Raw genomic sequence first — 22,344 nt, forward strand, 5'->3', positions numbered from 1 at the left:
AGATAAAGAAAATGTGGTTATATACAAACAGTAAAATATAGAAAAGTGGGATCCTGTCTTTGTCAGTACATGTATAGAAAGACAAAGACCACATCATCTCATTCATTACGTGGATCCTAAAGTTACTCTTGGGTTGAAGAGGTGCCTCAGGTTCAGAGTCCTGACTGAGCTTCCAGAAGATCTGAATCCACATTGGGCAGCTCACAACTTCCTGCAACTCCAGATCCAGGGCATCCAGTGCCCTCTTTTGGCCTCCTTGGGTACCAAATGCATGTGTGCACACACACATACACCTCAATTTTAAAAATTAAATAAATCTTAGCCAGGTGTTGGTGGTGCTTTAATCTCAGCACTTGGGAGGCAGAGGCTGGTGGATTTCTATGAATTGGAAGCCAGGCTGGTTTACAGAGTGAGCTCCAGAACTATGCAGAGAAACCCTGGCTCGAGAAAACAGAAATAAATAAGTATTAAAGTTGTTGTTCTTTTTTTTTTTTTTTTTTTTTTTTTAAGTTCTCAGCAAATAAAAAAGTAGTTACCAAAGACTAGGGGAAGTAAGAAGAAGGAAGATTAGACATTAGACAGTGGGCACAAAGCTAGCTGACAGTTACAAGAGGATTACTCTCTGGTGTCTGTTTACAGATGTGGAGCACAGTTAACAGATGTTTATGTATTAAATTATGGTTTTGCTTTTGGGGTGTTGTTGTTGTTTTGGGTTTTGTTGGTGGTGGTTGTGGTGGTGATTGGTTTGTTTAGTTTTTGGCTTTTTGAGGCAGGGTTTCTCTATCGAGCCCTGGCTTTCCTGGAACTCACTCTGTAGACCACGCTGGCCTCACATTTAGAGATCTGACTGCCTCTGCTTCCCGAGCACTGGGATTAAAGGTGTGCACCACCACCACCTCCACCACCTCCACCACCTCCACCACCACCACCACCTCCACCACCACCTCCACCACCACCACCTCCACCACCTCCACCACCATCACCACCTCCACCACCTCCACCACCACCACCACCTCCATCACCACCATCTCCACTACCACCACCACCACCACCACCACCACCATTACCTCCACCACCACCGCCACCACTACCACCACCACCACCTCCACTACCACCACCACCACCATCATCTCCACCACCACCACCACCACCACTACCACCACCACCTAGCTATGTAACAGATATTTCCTAATTGCTAAGAGGAGAATTTCAAATTATTTCAGCCAAAAGAAATAAGGGATTTTGTCTGTGGAATATATGCTGACATTATCATTGTATAATATATACATATATTAAAGCACACCCTGTACCCCATAAATATGTGCAATTATATGCTGATAAAAATACTATAAGAGCTCTTCCTGTAAGCGATCAGAGGTGATCTGTGAAGATGGTTCGCTACTCTCTTGACCCAGAAAACCCCACAAATTCATGCAAATACAGAGGTTCAAATCTTCGTGTTCATTTTAAGAACACCCAGGAAACTGCCCAGGCCATCAAGGGTATGCATATATGCAAAGCCACCAAGTATCTGAAGGATGTCACTTTAAAGAAGCAATGTGTGCCATTCCGGTGTTATAATGGTGGAGTCGGTAGGTGCACCCAGGCCAAACAGTGGGGCTGGACACAGGGACGGTGGCCAAAAGTTTTTGCTGTACATACTTAAGAATTCAGAGAGTAATGCTGAACTTAAGGGTTTAGATATAGATTCTCTAGTCATTGAACACATCCAGGTGAACAAGGCACCTAAGATGCACCGGGGAACCTACAAAGCCCATGGCCAGATTAACCCATACATGAGCTCCCCCTGCCACATTGAGATGATCCTCACTGAGAAGGAAGATTGTTCCAAAGCCAGAAGAGGAGGCTGCACAGAAGAAAAAGATATCCTAGAAGAAACTGAAGAAGCAAAAACTCATGGCGTGGGAATAAATTCAGCATAAAATAAATGCAGAAAGTAAAAAAAAAAAAAAAAAAAAAAAAAGATGCTATAAGAGAACAGGCCTGGTGGCTACAGTTCCAACCCTCTGGAAATAGAGGCAGGAGGGCTAAGAGCTGAGGGCTACCATTGGTTACTGTAAATTCAAGTGATTCGGGCCTAGCCTGGGATTAGACATCTTGTGAAACGGGAAAAGGGGGAGAGGGAAATGGCGCAACCAGTTAACAGTATACAATATAGCTATACAATCACGAAGACCTGAGTTCAAGTACCCTGTACTCATGTAAAAAGCTGGGCCTATAAACCTAGCACTGTGGGAGTTAGGGAAGAAGTAGCCTAATGATTACCAGAGACAAAGAAAAGAAGCAAAGGGTCTGAAGGCATTCCTTAAAAATCCTCAAGTGAGGGGCTGGAGAGATGGCTCAGTGATTAAGAGCACTGGCTGTTCTTCTGGAGGTCCTGAGTTCAATTCCCAACAACTATACGGTGGCTCACAACCATCTGTAATGGGATCTGTTATCCTCTTCTGTAGCATTCAAGTGTACAAGGAGACAGAATGTTCATATTCATAGAGTAAATAAATAAATAAACCTTTCTCCTCTGAGGAGAAGGGGTGGGCAATGGGGACTGGGAAGAGAGGAGGGAGGGAACAGTGATCAGGATGTAAAGCGAATAAAATAATAAAAATAATAAAAAAAAAAACTCAGATGACCAACTTGAAAAGACATTACCAGCAACAGAAAAATGCAAATTAAAACAATCACTAAAGCCAGTGACACAGCTCTGAGGGTAAAGGTGTGCGGTATCAAGTCTGACCACCTAAGATTGATCCCCGGGTTCCACATATAATGGGGAAAGTGAACCCATACATTGCCCTATGCCCATGTCCTCCGCATCCCAAGCCCTCCCCTCAATAAATACATTTAGAATAAAAAATTAAAACAAAATCATCTCACCCTGACTAAAACGGCTATAACAAAGAAGTGTTGACAAGGAGGTAGAGAAATAGAGCCACCGCCCACGGCTCGCCACCGCCCACGGCTCGCCACTGCCCACCTCTCACCAACGCTCACCACTCACCGGAAGGCCAATGGTGCACTTGCTTTTAGAAGATCCTCGGGCAGTTTCTCATAAGGCCTGACAAGATATCACCTTAGAGAACACACCCAAAAATAAATAAAAGCTTGTAACAGAAAATCACGCCGATGGGTTCGCGCCTTCTTTTATAATACCCAGGAAGTGAAACCAACCCAAGCGTCCATCGGCTGCTGGATAAATAAAAGATAAATAAAACGAGGACTATTGCGCATCAGCAAAAGGTAGTTGGCATGAGAGGAAAACTGGAACTGAAAACCAGAGCTAGGGTGTAGCTCGGTGGTGGAACACAGGTTTAGTGTGTGTGGAGGAGGGAAGATGGGGAAGGGGTTTGATCACCGAGCTGGGAAAAAAAATTCAAGGTCCTGTTACACGCTGTTACTACAGGTGATTTTTTTAGATAGCATTTTTGCTTTATTCTTCAGTTTATATATGAATCCAATACACTTTTGGGGGGGTGTTCGTTTTTTAAAGACTTTTTTTTTTTTTTTTTTTTTTTTGTCTTATGTAAGTATGCTGTCATTGCCTTAAGACGTACCAGAAGAGAATGGCGGATGGATTACAGATGGTTGTGAGCCACCATGTGGTTGCTGGGAATTGAACTCAGGACCTCTGGAAGAGTAGTCAGTGCTCCTAACCACTGAGCCATCTCTCCAGCCCCAACACGTGGTTTTTGTCTTGTGACTCTTTCTTCCAGAGTGTATGCCCACAGAGATGTCTTCTACCAGCAACAAAGACTGGTTGGCTCTCCCAGGTGCAGCCATTCCGACTCACCGAACCCAAGGCTGTCTGTGCTGGTCTCTGCCCTGGTCCTGTCACTCAAAAGGTGTTCGCAAGCCACGAGTGTCAATAGGCACCACGTGACACCAACTCTGAGGGTTTGTGACGCTCACTTGTGCTTAGGTCCCGTTTATAAGAACTGTGGTCAGCTGGGTAGAATGACTGAGGTGACTCCCAGCACTCAGGAAGCAGAGGCTGGCAGATCTCTGAGTTCGATGCCAAACTGGTCTATAGAATGCGTTCCAGGACAGCCAGAGGGGCTATAGTGAGAAACCCCGGCTCAAAACCAAACCAACAACAACCAAACAGAAAGAAAGAAAGTTCTGTGATCAGTTGGCAATGCCCACCTTACACTTACACAGTATGCTGACAGGAAAGACTGTACGTCAGACACGGGCTGGGAAATGGACAGGACCTTTGCTCCAGCCTTGCCTTACATGGCTGAGACACTGCCTAGGCTGTGTGGTCTCACCGCCATGTAGCCTAGGGGCAGTCTGAAATCTATGGTAAGTGACTTCTGCAGAGGCCAGAGGGAACAGCACCCCAAGTGCCAAGCTAAAGGAGGTCATCCCGTGGACACTCTGACATGGGTGTGTGAGCTGCAGGCTCTGTGGCATGAACATCCATCTCATTGTCTGGAGTCTGCCATGTTATCCAGATGTCAACAGCTGGCCTTGATGTATGAGATGCAACTTGAGACACTACTCACACAGAAATTTCCCTGAGATGAATCCAGAACTGCGCAGTCCAAACTAAAAAAGGTTTATACTCTAATGCTACCTTGAACCTAACCAGAGTAAAAGAACAGCCTTATATTGTGGTGTTTTCTATTGTTGGTTTTATGGATTGTTTGTTAGAGAGAGAGAGAGAGAGAGAGAGAGAGAGAGAAGAGATCTGCCTGCTTCTACCTCTTTAGTATTGAGATAAAAGGTATGTATTTTGATGCCTGGTGCTATTTAAAAGAGCACACTCTCATCAGAAGACACATAAGCATGAGTAGAGGGATATTTCTAGAAAATGCCAAAGGGGCCAAAAGGAGACCCTGGCTTTGCCTTCTGCTTCTCCCAATGCTGTGCCACACCGGAGCTAGGAAGAGCGGTAAAAGTTGACACTCAGTCCCAAAAAGTGGGATGTGGAATTTGCTCCACAAAGGGTCAGGTGCTAGCGTTCTGGATGCTTTCCTCAGCATCCTTTAAAGGTTGCTCAGGCCTGTAGCAGCTGCTCCAGGCAACAGTTTCTTCCTCCTTCATCTTTTTGTTCTTTACATCACTTTAGGGATGTTGGCTTATTCTTGAATTCTTCTACATGGGGTGGGGGACTACAACAGGAAAGGAAAAAATGGGGAATGTTAAGGTAATTCTGGGGGCTTTTGTCATCCCTTTTCCTCCCAAATGATGACAGGGCATTTCTACACCTGCTCTATTTAGGCCATTTAAGCTCCTGAATAAGATACATGGAAAACCTAATAAAGTTATGAACAAACTGCTGGCACTACGCTGGGCAAATACTCATCTATTCTGATCTCTGTGACTGCCTACTTTCCCAGCCACGTGGCCCTTTACCTGCAGTCTGAGTCTTGCTCTCTCTGTTCTATGTGTGCCCTAATGGGCGCTCTCTAATCGAGACCTCATGACGAATCCTCCTGGTCCCTCTCCTTCTCCTGGTCTCTCTCTTTTCTCTTTAGGACCCCCTAAATGGGATTGGAAGTCCCACCCTATTCTTTTCTGCCCTGCTATAGGCTGAATCAGCTCTTTATTAACCAATCAGAGGTGATGGAAAAGAATTTTTACACATAATTGAGACAGGAGATGCTCCAAATGTCACAACAATAAACATGTTGGGGCACAGCAATCAGCATCTGAATACACAGTGCTCAAAATCATCCTCCAACAAGAGAAAGAGAAAGTAAAAAGAGGAAGAAAGAAGAAAGAAAAGAAAAAGGACTGGAGAGAGGGCTCAGTGGTTAAGAGCTCTGGCTCTCTTCCAAAGGTTCTGAGTTTAATTCCCAGCACCCACATGGTGGCTCACATTCATCTGTAATGGGATCCAATGTGCTCTTCTGGTGTGTCTGAAGACGGCTACGGTGTACTCACATACATAAAGATAAATAAGTAAATCAAAACAAACAAAAAGGAAAGAAGAAAGATGGGTAAAGGAAAAAATATATAAAGAAAATTGAAGATTAGATTTAGCAATGTGGCCTTAACCCTGACAAAGGCAGTTCAGGTGGAAGGATGGACCCAAACGTCTCCCTCCTGTGTATGGGGGTCACAGCACACACCCAGAGTTTATTAAGATGGTGTCTTAATGAAGATTAGGACGATCCAGTCAATGAGAGAGGGAAAAGCCTCCAGTAGTTTGAAGAAAGGACCTGGAATACACAAGCACAGTCACATCCTTGTGGTGGAGAAGCTGAACCCAAACACAGAGACTGGAATGGGTGGAGGAGGCGTCCAGAGGGGAAAGACATGTCCTTCTGATGGATGTTTTCCTGTAGCAGTGATTCTCAACTTGTGGGTCATGTCACCTTTGGGCCTAAGACCACTGGGAAAAACAAAGTCATGATTCATAAGAGTAGCTAAATTATAGTTATGAGGCAGCAACAAAAAAATGGCATTCTGGTTGGTTTTCACCCCAACATAAAGAACTGTAGTAAAGGGTTGCCGCAGCCGGCAGCTTTCGGACCACTGTTCTAGAGAGATGAAAAGCAAGGTCATTATCCCTCCACCGCCCCCAAGACAAGGACACAGGAAGATGCTGAAGCCGCACCCTGTTCTCTGAGACCAGAGAGAGTACCAAGATGGCCGAGTCACATGGTAGGTGGTGGGCCAAGGATAATGAGATCCGCAGATTGCCCCTTCTGAGCCACAGTCAGCTGTGGAGGAGTAGCCAGGGTGTGGTTTTGCAGGTGGTGGCAATTTAATGAGCTGAGCAGGGAAACCGGGGAGTTCGGGGTGTCTGCAAGGAAGTAATTACTGCTATGTCCCTGCATTCTGAGGGAGTTGGGGGAGGGGACCGAGAAAGGAGGGAGTCAAGAAAGGAGGTCCGGTAGATTAAGGAGCTGGTGGTTGAAGAAGCTAATGGAGTCGGGGGTTGGGAGTGTAAGTAGAACAGATGAGAGGCAATGCCTACCAGGGGTACAATTATCAGTAATGACAACATCCATTACCTTGGCATGAGCACATGAAGTAGGCTAGAGGCCAAGAGCCACAGAAAGAGGGAATAGGTAAGCTTCTGCAGGGAAGGATCACCTGTGTATAATTTGGCTTCCCAAAGTCACCCTCCCAGCTGAGGTCTTCACTAGGACTTAGGCCTGGGGTTCAGCCAGACCTAGATACAAAGTTTCTCTTTTCACTTCTAAGACCACCTGCAAATGACTTCATTTACCCAGCCTTCATTTTCTCCTAGGCAAAGTGAGCAGATCTATCCCTCCTGGGTCATGAGACGGTGTTCTGGAATCTGAGGAGGCCCTTGCAAGTGTAAAGCAGAGAGCCTGCTCAGTGAGGTAGGTTTGTTAGGTAGCCACACACCAGTGACCAGAATGCTTTTTCCTGGGGTCCCTGAGCTGAGGAGTTAATGTAGCAAAGGAGCCTCTTGCTTCTAGTCCTCAAACCAAATGGTATGAAAGAGAGAGCCTGCCCCAATTTCTCTCCCATCTTACAGAATAAGAAGCTGGGGTCCAGATAGGCAAAGAGACTGCCCTCTATCACTAAGACCCTATTATCATAGAGAGCAAGTTCCCGTTTAAAATCACCTGGAGTCATCATCATGATTGGGAATATGTACAGATTCCTGGCAAAGGTTCACCTATCTAATCCTGAAGCCACCCAGATGCACCCAGACTCAAGATGTACCCGAATGTTTCTCTCCAGTCATGGATACTCTCAAAGCTGGTTTTAATGGAAACAAAAGATCTTACTGGGTACATCTGTGCTCCCCCTGTCTTCCTCCTCCCTTCCTACATCCCCAACTCAACCGTAGCCCCATTGGGCAAACATGGACGGCATTAGCTTTGCAAATGGAAGCGTTGACAAAAGGGTGAGTCATAGTACATGTGCTGGCTAATTGCTCTCCCTAGCCCAGACAGAAGGAAGGAGATGGAAAATGAGATTTGAATTTCCTTAGGAAACTCGATCAAGTCTAGATGAAGGGCACTGCTCTGGTCTGTTCCTGAGCGGTTCTCAGCACAGCTGGTCCACCTGGAATAAACCCCTCCTGTTTTCTAACCCCACCTTCTCCATTTATCCATTGTGAAGATGAGGACCAATAAGTACCAATGGCTCTTAGCTGCAGCCTCTAAGCATGAGTATGTGGCCTGGTATCTCTCCAGCAGCCCTGGCTATTTGGGGACAAAGACAGAGAGATAGGGCTGAAGGGGGCCTGGCAGATTCACCTTGCCAAGAAGCTGCCCTGGCCAAGCATCCAAGGTTTCTTCTCCCTGGTTCAGTTGTTCCTTCTCGTAGTCCGATTCCATTTTCCTCTTAACATGCCATCCAAACTGTCTTGTCTACATCACTATTGTCTTTCTACAGTTGAAAGTTCTAGAAGGACTAGGACCTATCTCACAGTTCAGCAGCCGGTACCTAGGAGATTTCCTGTGAACATATGTTGACTAAAGAATGTAAACAAACAGAGGGATGGGTGTTGTGGGTAGTACCTGTGCTATGTCAAGTGTGACCCCGTGACCTCTGCCAACTTCTAAGAGGAGGGGTTGAAAACAGAGTCAGGAGACCTGAATTCAAGCCCTACACTGCCCATTAGTGGTTGTATGGCTTTGGGCATATCACGACCTCTGGAGCCTTGGTTTCTTAATCCGCATATCTAGAAAAATGATCTCACCTGCTGAGGCATATTCTCAGGAACGAATGGTTATATATGTAACATGACTTAAGGTATAGTAGAAGTTTAGGAGAAGTTGTTTCTTTCTCCCTTCCCCCATCTTCATGCTGGAGGATGAGAGGAAGAACGTGCCGGGGCTATGTTGTGGCTTTGTAGTGGTCTGTGTCATTTTTGGTGCTTGGGGATTAGACCCAGACTCTTGCACTGGGTGAGCATTCTGAGCCCCTGAGCCAAATCCATGTGCAAGAGAGCATTAGGGCTGGACCTCCTACACTTTCATCCGTAGCTTCATTGGTCTGGTAGGTCTAGAGTTCAGAGACAACTCAGCCAGAGATCTCATCTTCATTTCCCTGCCTTGTGGCATCAGAGGTTGAAGCCTGGGTCTCCAGCACACGAGACAGGCCGTTGGTTCCTGCTTTAAATCTCTAGCCATTTATTATCATCATCATCATTATTATTACTTTTACTATTACTACTACTAATTTTTAAAAGATTTATTTATTTTATTTCATATATGTGAGTTGCTCTCTTAAGACACACCAGAAGAGGGTATCAAATTCTGTTACAGATAGTTGTGAGCCACCATGTGGTTGCTGAGATTTGAACTCGGGACCTCTGGAAGAGCAGTCAGTGCTCTTAACCGCTGAGCCATCTCTCCAGCCCACTACTATTACTATTAAAGACAGGGTCTCACTATATAGCCCTAGCTGACCCAGAACTCAACAGGTAGACAAAGATAACAACTTCTGATCCTCCTGTCCACACCCCTGGAATGCTGGGGTCACATATCTGGCCCAGCACATGATGCCTTCTCCAGGGGTTTGCATGAGAGGAAAACAAGAACATCCTGATGCTGGGGCTGGTTTTCAGAAAGAAAAAAAAAAAAAAAAAAATGTGTTCTGGTCTGAGTCAGGCCAAGCTATACTCTGACAGACACTGGGATGTAGTAACCATTTCTAAGTCTTGGTTTCTATTTCACTGTCTTTTACTCCTTAGCCTGCCTTTTAGGAGAATGGAAGGCTACAGAATTTGATATATTATTACGAAGAAGACAAGAAAAAATACTGCAGTGATGAACAGGGCAATTCGATTTCGATTCTCCCTCCCTCCCATGACATATATATATCTAAAATCTGAAAAGGAGAAGGGGGTAAGATTCAAAAGTAGCAATAAGCCTCGGCCTCTATGGTCTGTAAAGAAAAAGAGGGAAAAAACTACTAATATCCATCCCAAAAAAACTCTGGGTCTGCCCAGATGGAGCAGGGAGCTGCATAGATCTTCACACCTCCATCAGAACCATAAGTGGTACTCACAAGCTACGTGGTGATGGGTAATAACGCCCTCTCTAAGCAGATTTCACCTCACCTAAAATGGAACAGGTACGCCAGTCAAGCTGTGAATCGAAGGACATAATTTAGAAAGCAGCCGCCTCGTTAACACTGCAACATTTCTCTACAAAGAGACCTCTGCCGCTGGAGGGCGCTGTCCCGCTAAGTCCGGGCAGGCAGTAGGTCTTTAAAGACCAAAGGAGGGAATTCAGCCCGGGAGAGGGGGCGGGGAAGGGGCGTGCCTTTCAACCAATCAGAAGCTCCGGAGAGCCAGCGATTCCCTTACAAAACTGTGTTGGCCAATGGTAGGGGGAGGGACGAAAGGAGGGTATCTCCTCTGTGTGACAGCTGTGCTGACCAATGGGCGTGCGGCCCGCGGCCTATAAGTGTCAGCTGGGCCCGATCGCCCAGGCTCTTAGATCTGTTAGTCCTCCCTGCCGTCGGAGGTGTTCCCTGGGTTTGCCTCGCCGCCGCCGGGTCCCCGCACCCCGCCTTGGCCCGTGCACAGCCACTCTCCCTGCCCTCCTCGCCTTCACCATTCCCGGGTTTCTGCCGTCGAGGCACCGGGGCCGGGTGAATGATGCCGTCGGAGAGTGGAGCTGAGAGCCTGGAGCAGCCAGCTGCGCAGGTGGGGACCAGTGCAGCCTCGGTAGTGGCCACGGCTGGGGCGGCCGGCGGCGGCCCGGACCCGGAGGCCTCCTCGGCCTCTCTAGGACGGCACCAGAGCCGGCTGAGCTGGCCACAGGTGAAGCGGCTGGACGCGCTGCTGAAAGAGCCGATCCCCATTCACGGACGAGGCAACTTCCCCACGCTGAGCGTGCAGCCCCAGCAGATCGTGCAGGTGAGGGGGCCCTGTGACAGGGTCGGGGGTGGGGTGGTACTCTACTGCCAGGCACCTGGAATCTGCGATTGGCCCGGCAGCTAGGGAAACTAAGGAACGGGGACCCGGGCTCCAAGTTCGGCTCTTCCAGCACCCCGTTGAGCTAGCCTGTCAGCCGTTCTGGGGACTCCTTATTCCTTTGGGAACCATTTACCAAGACCCTGGCCAGCAGATGGGATGGAGATGAAGAAGGCACTAGAATGGGGCATCGCCCTGACAGCCGCCAATGAGGAGTGTGTATACTTGTGTTCCAAAATAGCTTTTCTGCTTCTACTCCACATCCTTAGGGTTCTAGGGGCACTGCCCCTGTGTCCCCACAGCCCTTGGCTCAAGAAATCTTGGTTACATGAAACAGCCCAGAAATTCTTGGGAAAGTTCTCTGCCTCCCACGTGTTGTGGCCAGACCCGAGACCTCACCCCTTTGAAGATAGCATCAAATTTCCATTTTAGGTGTTCCTCCTCCCCTTAAGACTGTGAAATGAATGCCGGCCCAAGGTTCAGACTCCAAAGCACTTCTTCTGAGGATCAGATTCTGATAGCTGCCAAGCCCCCTCCGCCAATTAAACTCACAGCTTTTCTTTTTGCCTAACCCTGCAAGACCCCAAACTTACCCTTACTGTGTACACCCGTGCACACCCGAACACTGTGGCATTCTGAAATGCCAGAGGATGCTTGTTCTTAACTCCCATTCTAACTGAGACTTCGGGTGGGAAGAAGACCTAAGCCTAGCCAGGGAGATAGTGGTCAAGCTCAGGGAACCCTGGAGCTCCTCCAGGGGCAGATTGTACCTGCTCAACAGTTTCCCACCCCTCCCTAGGTCCCCAAGCTCAACATCTAGTCCTGGTGTCCCTGGACAATGAAAACCAAAAAAGTTAGCTAGTGCTAGTTTCTGTATGTTACTGCCAATCATAGTCTTTACACACAAGCCAGGTAAAGGTGGACATCTCCCCTACCCCCTTACTATAGCCTCTGACAGAGAGGGAGGGTGGCTGTTGGGGGACAGTCTTACCCTCCCTCCCTAGGAACAAGGAATGAGATGGCGGGGGTGGGGACAGATTCTCCTGGGCTGACTCACTGGCTGTCCCATTGGGGCTGGCTAAGGCATTCCATGCTCTCCTGACGTTGCTTGGGTTATTAGTAAATAGCTTCAGCTTGTTTTGCTTTTAAGATAGGGTCCTATGTTTTGTCTGGGCTCCTATGAAACTCAAACGATCCTCCTGCCCCAGCTTCCTCAGTAGCTGGGATTACAGGCGTGTCACTACCCTTATGCTGGCTTTTCTCTTGAGGAAATGCCATAATCCTAGGCACGGAGGGAAGGAAAGGAAAGGGGGTGCTCGGTGTGATGAGGCCTCTCTGCAGGGACAAGTGTCTAAGCTGACGCTGAGAGCATAAATGTGACTGAGCACTGAGCTCTGTCTCCCAGTCATGTGAGGGGGGTGAGTCAGTGGGAGCCAATTTCATGGCATGGTCCTCCTAAACTGCTCATCCCAGAACAGGGAGCTGTTAGCTCTGGAGTTACTGCACTGCAGAGAGGTGGCGGAAGCTGGACTGGGAAGTCAGGTTACTGAGTGCGTTGTTCATTCCCTCTGTTGGGCTTACTGGCCCTATCTGTGGGTATCCTTTCTGGTTCCAGACTCCCAAGGGACCACTCAGCCTTCACCTGCCTATGCAGCTAGTCTGTCTCCTGGTGGGGATCCACAGCTAACAGCTCTTAAAGCTGTTGGGATTTGAGGGGTTGCAGGAGGGAGAGGTGGGGGAGAAGGAGGAGAAGGCTAAATTGTCTCCCAGTTCAAGAATAGAAGCCTTCTGCCTCTGCTGTGCCCTCCAAAGCCTTCCCTACAGGAACAGGCTGAGCAGCTAGAAAAACAGATTCCTGCTTATTGTGCCTGGCTTAAAGGAGCCACTTTCTTACAGGACCCCCCCCCCCCAGCTGCCCCTTGTTGTCACTCTGGAGACAAGGTCCTAGTTCAACTCAGCCACTTACTTCGTGACCTTGAACGAGTCACTTGCTTTCTTTCTCTGGGCCCAGAGAATTGAACTGAACAATCCGATCTCTCCAGCTACAGCCAGAGGGCTTGCTCTTGCAAGCTTTGCAAAGTCTTCAGTCTTTCTAAGGTCTCAGCAGAAACCCTGGATAGAGCAGTTTGGGGAATTGGGTGCCTCAGCAAGGGAGAAAGAAGGCTACAGTCACTGCTTCCCCCTCCCCACCCCCCAACCCCCATGGCTGGAAAGTCTGATTTGGGAGGCTGCAAGTTGCCCTGAAGTCCTTGGGTGTGGCAGTATCTGGGGACCGCCTGCCAAACTGGCTATAGTCATACCTGGGAAAGAGACAATAGCCAATGGATGGGTGACACTGCTGGTCCCATGGACCTGACGCAGGAGATTTAATTAGAGGATTGCTACCTACTAACCAGGCCAGAAGCCATGCCCTGGGGTGAGCATCAACTGGGGAACAGGAGTTGGCACTAAAGCCCAGTCAGCTCCTCTGGGACTGGGGGAGGGGGATGGTCTGTACTTCTCTCATTGGCTACCTGGGACAGTTGCCAAGGTGTGCCATGAAAGATCCATGTGATAGCTGCAGTAACTTCCCAGCCCCCACCTTCCCACCACTAAGTGTTGCCCCTACAGTTCCATCCCTTAGAAGATGAAGGTAGGTGGGTTGGAAGTTCAAAGTCAATCTCAACTATTTTGAGGCCAACTTGGACTACTAAGACTATGTCTCAATTTTTTTTTTTTTTTAAATAAAAGATAGATGACAGGCATAAAGAAATTGGTTTAATTTTGACACAGAGTTTTGCTATAATATTCCAGGTTGGTATCCAACGCCCAGTAATCCTCCTGTCTCAGCCTCTCAAGGGCTAGGGTTTCAGACATTCTCCACCATGCCCAGGTGAAGTTTCTAAAGGGCAGGAGGATTACAGTGCAAGTGGGTATAGTCTGCTGCTTCAGAAGCCTGGGGTTGAGCATGGTAAGAGAGGGTAGGTTATCCTGGGGGGCGGGAGTGGGGAGAATGTAGAGAGTAAGTTTAATATATATGACCTCTATGTAGAGAGTAAGTTTAATATATATGACCTCTAGGTTCAGTCCTCATTCCACAGTAAAATAAAAGGACAAGCTTGGAATCAGCCATACCTGGGTTTGATCTTAAGGATGTGTCTTCATGCCCATGAATCTAAGCTTCCCCATCTATAACGTGGGGATCATGAAGACCGTCCCTGTAGGCTCCCTTTGGTTACTTCTGTTGGTGCTGGGGATGGAGTCCAAGGCTTTACACATGTTAAGCATGTCCCCTCCCCGACCATAGATTCTGCTGAGGTCCCGCATCTGGTGCTTACTAAATACATAACCGTGGTACTCCTCCCTTTCCCACCCTGTGCTGAATGTTCCGATGGCCAGTCCTTCCCTTCCCACCCCCATTACCATGACAACTCCTTCCGGAAGTCTTCCTGGAGGGAGCCGCCCGCCTCAGATTGCCCCACCGAAGCTTGCCGCCTCAGCATTTAGATGCATTCTTTGCAGTTAATTCCCTGGGAGGCTGGAGAACAACCTGCCCCAGAGCTGGCACTGACTTGGCAATGAGGTGGGGTAGCAGAGTCACTAAGGACAGGAATGCTGCCTGGTCACTTTCAGGGTCATGCGCGCGCGCGCGCGCGCGCGCGCGCGCGCGCGTGTGTGTGTGTGTGTGTGTGTGTGAAGGGCTTAGGGTTGCTGAGAAACCTAATGTCAGTATTCATTCCAGCTCCATTTTTCTGCCACTGCCCAGGGCTCTCGCTAAGAACCAAGTTCCAGAAGGCTGACAGGTGTCCCCGTCCTGTTCCCACGCCATCAGCCCTGGGGCTCCAGGTGGGGTCCTCTAGATGCTTTAAGAGGCTGGGGATCACAGCTTGGAGTGTTAGTCTTCTCATCTGGAAAGTTCATATAGTATTTTGCTTCCCTGGCTCCTTGGAATATGTGTGTGTGTGTGTGTGTGTGTGTGTGTGTGTGTGTGTGTGTGTGTGTGAAGGGCTTAGGGTTGCTGAGAAACCTAATGTCAGTATTCATTCCAGCTCCATTTTTCTGCCACTGCCCAGGGCTCTCGCTAAGAACCAAGTTCCAGAAGGCTGACAGGTGTCCCCGTCCTGTTCCCACGCCATCAGCCCTGGGGCTCCAGGTGGGGTCCTCTAGATGCTTTAAGAGGCTGGGGATCACAGCTTGGAGTGTTAGTCTTCTCATCTGGAAAGTTCATATAGTATTTTGCTTCCCTGGCTCCTTGGAATATGTGTGTGTGTGTGTGTGTGTGTGTGTGTGTGTGTGGTAGTCAAAAGAAAGACCCGGGCCTGGAGAGAAGGCTCAGCAGTTAGGAGCACTGGCTGCTCTTGCAGTGACTATCCCCAGCACCTACATGCCATCCCATAACCACCTGTAACTCCTGTTCCAAGAGCTCTAAAGACATTTTGTGGCTTCCGCCGGTGGTGCGCATGTATCTATGCAGGCAAAACACACATACACATAAAACAAAAGTAAGTTTTAAAACCTGAAATTTTAAACTTATAATTGTGGCACGTGCTTTTAATCCCAACACCCAGCAGGCAGGTCTCCGGAGTTCAGAGCCAACCTCGTCTCTGGAGCAAGTTCCAAGTCAGCCAAGGAGACACAGAGAAACCCTGTCTCAAAACACCCCAAAAATTAAAAATTAAGAAGAACACATGTGAACTTGAAAAATCTAACCAACTGGGGGTCTGGGTCTTAGCCTGAAGACTCTATGGTCATGCACATGTTTCTTTACACCTGTGTAACTCGGGTCTTCCGTCGGCTGACTGGAATAGTAGTCCTCACAAAGGGTCATTGTGGATGCTAATGTGCGCAGGCAAGTGGGGTGCTAAGCAGGCCCCCTGAGCTGCTTACACTCTGTGTCTCGCATGGTACCAGGTGTGTGACTTGCAGTGTCAGGAAGGTCAGGTAGCACAGTGGGGACACCCAGGCTCTGTATTAACCAGCTGTGTGATTTTGGGCAGCTCTAGAGCGTCTCTGTGCTTCTATTTCCCAATCCGCGCAGCAGAACTAAACCTTGCCTCAGCGGATTATTATGAAGATTAATTAAGTGAGGCTGTATTTTTAATGTAAAGTGCTTAGTAAGTTCTCTGCTTGCCTTTGTTATTTTTATTGCTCCTCTGAGTCAGTCCTTTCAACTGGGCCCATCTCCAGATTGGCAAGTCGAGGCTTTGTAAATTTAAAAGGGTTCACAGAGCCACAGAAGCTGGTCAACAGTGATGGATAGTAGGGTGAGTAATCCTGGAGGTTGTCAGTACAGACCGGAGGGGCCCAGGCACCTGACCCATTTCTCTTCCTCTGCAGGTAGTCCGTAGCAGTTTGGAAGAACAGGGTTTGTGTGTACACAGCGTGCGCCTGCACGGCTCAGCTGCGAGCCATGTGCTACACCCCGAGAGTGGCCTAGGCTACAAGGACCTGGACCTGGTGTTCCAGATGGACCTGCAGAGTGAGGCCTCCTTCCAGATGACCAAAGCAGTAGTCCTGGCTTGCCTGCTGGACTTCCTGCCAGTGGGAGTGAGCCGGGCCAAGATAACGCCGCTGACCCTCAAGGAGGCCTATGTGCAGAAGCTGGTGAAAGTGTGCACAGACCTCGACCGCTGGAGCCTCATTTCACTGTCCAACAAGAGCGGTAAGAACGTGGAACTCAAGTTTGTGGACTCTGTGAGGCGCCAGTTCGAATTCAGTATCGACTCCTTCCAGATCATCCTGGACTCGTTGCTCCTCTTTGGCCGGTGCTCATCCACACCCATGTCGGAGGCCTTCCACCCTACGGTGACAGGTGAGAGCCTATATGGGGACTTCGCTGAGGCCTTGGAGCACCTGCAGCACCGCGTCATTGCCACACGCAGCCCTGAGGAGATCCGAGGCGGTGGCCTCCTCAAGTACTGCCACCTCCTGGTACGGGGCTTCCGGCCAAGGCCGAGCACTGACGTTCGCGCCCTACAGCGATATATGTGTTCCCGTTTCTTCATCGACTTTCCGGACCTGGTGGAGCAGAGGCGCATTCTGGAGCGCTACCTGGAGGCCCACTTCGGCGGAGCAGAAGCGGCCCGCCGGTATGCTTGCCTTGTGACACTGCACCAGGTGGTCAACGAGAGCACCGTGTGCCTCATGAGCCATGAGCGTCGCCAGACCCTGGACCTTATTGCCATGCTAGCCCTCCAGGCACTAGCTGAACAGGGCCCTGCTGCCACCGCTGCCCTGGCCTGGCGACGTCTTGGCTCAGATGGGGCTGTACCAGCCACTGTTAATTACTACGTGACCCCCATGCAGCCTCTGCTCCCCCGAGCTCACTCCTATCCTACGTGGCTGCCTTGCAACTGACTCTGATCCTGGCCAGAAAGGAATGAGCTTCGCGGGGTGGGGTGGGGTCATCAGGTGTGTGTGGAGGTTGTAACCAGACACAGGCCACCTGTGCCAGCTGGCCCGGCACTATAGGGTTGGGCCTTTGAACAGACCAGACTTTCCTGCACGAGGGTATGGGCTTAAAGCCAAGTCAGGGTTCTTGACAGGAGGACCCCTTGGTTATCACACTACACTCTTGGACCTGCATAACTGTGAGGACACAGCGGCTACTTGTCTTGAAAAGACAGTCAGCTTGTGCGGTAGTTTCAACAGCAACACCATGGGTTGATTTCAATGGGCTAGAAAGGGTCACCCCACAGGGACCCAGACGCTCCTATAGTGGTCACAATATAATATCATGTGACAGGGCTATTCAGTTGGGGTCTGGCTGGGTCATTCACAGAGGCTGGTGCTCCAACCTCACTGATCATTAGGAAGAGGTAAACTAACGCATAAGGCAACTCCTTGGGGTTTTGGTGGGATGGGAGTTCAAGTCTCCTTGCCCTAAGCTGTGAAGATTTTCCAAGGGCTGGGGTATATGGTGGATCGATTTCCAAACAGCCAGAGTAGGATGTGAACCATACACCTCCCAGTGTGTCACCCATCTCTCCTTCCCTGTGCCTTCCAGGAGCCCTACTGTCCGGGCACTATTTTGTTGGAGGCTGCTGGGTTCAAAGCTGCCACTCCCTTCCCCCACTTGCTTGGTAATAGGACTCACACACATTGGGAAGGAGCTGTACCCCATTCTTTCCCCCACTCCTCTGGATTTGTTACTATTTTGCACTCTTCCCACCAATAAAAATGTCTACATTGAACATAACTGTATCTTTCTCCTGGGGAAAGGCTCTCTATGGTATGAGGCTGGTGTTACCTCCCCAAGCTGAGTTATATTGTGGGTGGGGCCAAGGAGTGGCCTTGGAGTGTCTCTACTGTCCACAGCTTGGCCAACTGTGAACTGGGAGCATGGCTGGTCTCCACGTTGCCTCAGAAGTCTAGACACCTCTTGTTAATGTGAATAAATATTCATCTCTCCAGGTTCTGCCCCTAGACTCTTAGAGGCCCCATACCTAGCCTCTGGTGGGCAGGTCTGCCCACTCCATCTCCCCAAGAAGCGAGCAAGGTGAATCTGGAATGAAAGCTGAGGCTGGAGGACTTGAAGGGTCCCCCAGAGCCTTGGTAGGGTCTTTCTAGCAAGTGGATGTGGGTATGTATGTTCTAGTTTATTGTAGACTGGTCCCTTGGAGTGGGGAAGAGGGGTAGGATCTTTCTGAAGCTAGATGGGGCCAGCTAACTGGGCCCAAGAGAGCAGCTTTGGGGGAGATGTTCCCTTAGGGCATTGGCCACTCATCTCTGGACGCTGCCCACTGTTTACCCTGTCTCTTTGATCTGGGGATTGTAAAGCCTTTAACATATTCAGCCTCATTAGTCTCCTCTGATGTGGTGACTTTGATGGGTCCAGCCAGGGTGGAAAAAATAATAAGACAGCAGAGGAGGCCTCGGTCATCAGAGGGCATCCTCACCTGCTCTGTGGGTCTGGCTCGGTGCCTTGGTTCCTTCTGCTGATGGCTCCAAGTGGCTGGGAAGGCATTTGGAATGGCTGCTACCTAAGGTTCTCAGAGACGTAATTTATCCTGCCTCCTGATTTGGCCACGTGACCCTGAATAGGAGCTGGAAACAGTGCAAGCACAACAGGCTCAGTGAATTGGGCTGAGGGTTCATCTGCTGTGCTTGGTTCAGGAGATGAGGAACCCAGAAGTCCTGATCTTTGTGTGTGTGTCCAGTCAGCCTATGGCTCTGGGTTCGGGTCCCTCCCCTGGTGGCAGTTATACCCTAAAAGGCAAACAATGTGGTCCTAAAAGGGCAGCGATGCATTAAAAAAGGTGTGTAGCAAGGGCCTTGACAAGGTGTTCCTCCTTGAAAGACGGCATTCACCTGAACAAAGATTTAAAGGTCCTGGGAAGTGAGCCAGGTCGCTGGCTGGAGAAAGTGTTCCGGGCCCAGGGAACTTGTCTGTGAATGTACACGTGCCCTGGCAGGCATGTCTGAAGGAGGGCACGTGTGCGGGAGGATGTCTGGCCAGTCCGTGTGGGTGTGGGTACTCCGGAGCTGGTACACACACGTGTATGGATGAGAGGGAGTGGGGTGAGCGGCGGAAGTTCACACCACACGTAACTTGTTCCAGGCCGGCTGCCATGCTTCGATATGTGCCAACATGATTTTACGCTTCACCCCTGTAACAACTCCGGAGAACAAGCATTCGGTTTCCATTTTACAAACGAAAGCCAAGGGAGGCCGGAGTGGTCAAAGAGGTTCTGACTCTAACGCCGCATTCTCCTCCTGCACTGTAATTCCCCTGGGATGACGGTGACAGTCTCTCTCCTGTGCTTACGCGGGAGGGCTCGGGCTATTTGCTGTATGACTGTATTGGCAGAGTGGTAACGTGCCAAGACATACATTTTCTGATGTATCTGTGCCAGTAGTCATGGCTTGGGGTGACTGTCTGGGGCCTGTTGTGGCAACAACACCCCTGTCAGCCTGTGGGTGTGGTGCATTGTTTCCGGGTGTGAGAAAACCACTCTGTGCAGGACATTGCTCTTGTGGACCATCCCTGGCGCCACCTTCAATGCCAGGATATGTGTAGCTATCAGGACTTTGAAATCAGCCAGAGGACAGACCTCTGTCCTTCACCTTCCAACTGTGGTACCAGCCATAAACCACCCACCTCTTCCTACCAATCTTCAAGCCAGGGGGCCAGAGCCACAGGGATGTGCGCTTGAGGAAGAGCGCTCCCAGGCAGGTGCACTGTGTGCTGGCCTTTCCAGATACTGTGTCCACCCTTCTCCGGCTCAGGGCCCTGGGAAGGCTGTTGAATAACATCAATGGCTCCCTTGTTCCCCAGTTTCCTGTTGTTTTTAACAATAAGAGGCCCCAGCAGGAGCCTGAAAGGACAAAGGTATTTTTCTCCTTGCTCCCTCCCTCCTGGGCTGTCATGGTTCACACCCCTCAAGCAATGGCAGCAACCCTTTTAACGTTTACCTTCCTGTAGGCCAACAGTGGGGAACTTCCATTCTGGTGGATTATTTTCATCGCTCTCTCTGGAACTCATGGCTTTCCACATTCTAGGCAAACATCTCATTCCTGAAGCTATATCAGTACTGTTTTTTAGACACGGGGGTCTCCCTATGTAGCCCAGGCTAGCCTTAAACTCCCCCATCTTCCTGCCTCAGCCTCCTGAGTGCTGGGATGACTGGGTGACGGCCATGTGTCCCCAGGCCTGGTTCCCCTTTATTGGTTTCTTTAGGCAAATCCCACACCTTAAGAGTCCCTTAAAGAGGCTCTTCCCAATTTCAATGCAATCTCCTGAGGAGACCCCAAAGGACAGTTACCTACACCCCTACACTCCAGGCTTTCAGCCTCTGGGGGTGTCCTCCCACTTGCATTTCTATTTCTGAACTTCTCCACCACACCCTTGGTGACAGAGAAACTTCCTAAGGGTCAGCTCTGAACCAAATCAAGAGCTAAATCAGTCTGTAAGCTGGTCACCAGGCCCAGACTCCCAAACCAAACAGAAGCCCCATTAGGAGTTGTCACCTGAAAGAGACATGACCCACCCAGAGAAAACAGGCAACAAGGACACCAGCAGCAGGAACATTGAAACCACACATCTCTTGCCTCGCTATTTAGATTTATTCTTCCTTTGTGTATATAGTTGAACCGGGTTGATATACAGCCACTTTACAGAAGCCTATATGTTCTGGGCAGTGTGTAACTGTGCCTCCTCCCCTCTACAAGATGCATGGAGTGAATTTCCATTGTGCATCTATAACTTGGCTTTGGAAGTTTGATGTTGCTACCACCTCATCCTGAGAAAAGTGTCCCCCTAGGAGGCAGCAGCTGATTGTCTACAAAGAGCTACAGGCATGTCCTCACTCACAGGGAGAAGACAAGGACAGTGGCTAAGGGGGAATTGGGGGTTTCCTACAGCAGTGATTTGCCTCAGAGGCCTCCTGGAGCTTCGGGACATAGGAGTAATGACAGGGACCTCAGCTACACTGTGACTTGTGATGGGGACTCCATTTACACTGTGGCTTAAGACTGAGTCTATCTTTAAGAAACTCTTTTCTTGGTCACACTAGCAAGGTTTGCTGCAGCCTCGGCTAATCTGAGAGCATCTCGGGTCTCTGTATCAGCAAAGTCAAATACAGTGTATGGAAAGCAATTCGGAGTATAATAGTGAGTTCCCGGGACCCAGTCTCTTGCCACTGTAAGAGCTCCTGAGAGGAGGGTACTGAGACTGGGTACAGTCAGTCCTGGAAGTCTTCCTGAAGGCGGGGTATCCAGAGAAGGTGCAGAATGCAGAAGTTAGTCCAGACCCATGGAGCAGAGGCTCTGAGAAGCTGGAAGAAGAATACCAAGAGCCTTAATTATCTTTTTCCAGAAGCTACCCTACCCCACCCAAAACTTCCACATCTGTCTCTTTGTGAAGGCCCACCATGAGCAGGCAGGGCAAGAAAGAGGGTTTGCTATGGAAAGGGGCTCGGAGAAGCAGAGGTTCCCTTGGGTCTTTGTCCTTGGCTGGGATCCCCTCCAGTGTGAGCAGCCAGAATGGAATGTTCCTGTAATGAAGAGCCTGCCCCTCCCCCACTCCTCCCCTTATGGAGCTCCCGGGGCTGTTGCAGGGATTCCTGATGTGGTGATGCTTCAGAGAAGTGGTTCCCAACCTTCCTAATGCTGTGCCCCTTTATTATAGTGACATAGTGACCCCCCTGAACACACCATAAAGTTATTTTGTTGCTACTTCAAAACTAACTTCTCTGCTGTTTTGAATCATAATGTAAATATCTGATATATTGGGGGGGGGGCTGCTGGAGAGATGGCTCAGTGGTTAAGAGCACTGACTGCTCTTCCAGAGGTCCTGAGTTCAATTCCCAACAACCACATGGTGGTTCACAACCATCTGTAATGGGATCAAGTGCCCTCTTCTGGTGTGTCTAAAGACAGTGTAATCACATAAAATAAGTAAATCTTTTAAAAGTATATATCTGATATATGGCCCCCAAAGGGTCAGGACCCACAGGTTGAGAACTGCTGCTCTAACGAAACCAAGA

The 22,344-nt window shown here is 49.3% G+C and overlaps 1 protein-coding gene and 1 pseudogene across 2 annotated transcripts; both read left to right on the forward strand.

The window, feature by feature from the left end:
* The first annotated feature begins 1,390 nt into the window (after positions 1-1,390).
* LOC308424151 (large ribosomal subunit protein uL22-like) lies at positions 1,391-1,932 on the forward strand (annotated as a pseudogene). Its single transcript has one exon. The product of its transcript is annotated as a large ribosomal subunit protein uL22-like (transcript).
* An 8,611-nt stretch (positions 1,933-10,543) lies between these two features.
* Positions 10,544-17,215, forward strand: TENT5B (terminal nucleotidyltransferase 5B; the record flags this gene model as incomplete). Its single annotated transcript, XM_080922136.1, has 2 exons — positions 10,544-10,822; positions 16,196-17,215. The coding sequence occupies exons 1-2, from the start codon at positions 10,559-10,561 to the stop codon at positions 17,213-17,215; spliced, it is 1,284 nt and encodes a 427-aa protein (XP_080778262.1). The 5' UTR covers positions 10,544-10,558.
* Positions 17,216-22,344: the final 5,129 nt, after the last annotated feature.

This window comes from Micromys minutus (genome assembly GCF_963924665.1).
Source record: "Micromys minutus genome assembly, chromosome: 9".
NCBI lineage: Eukaryota > Metazoa > Chordata > Mammalia > Rodentia > Muridae > Micromys > Micromys minutus.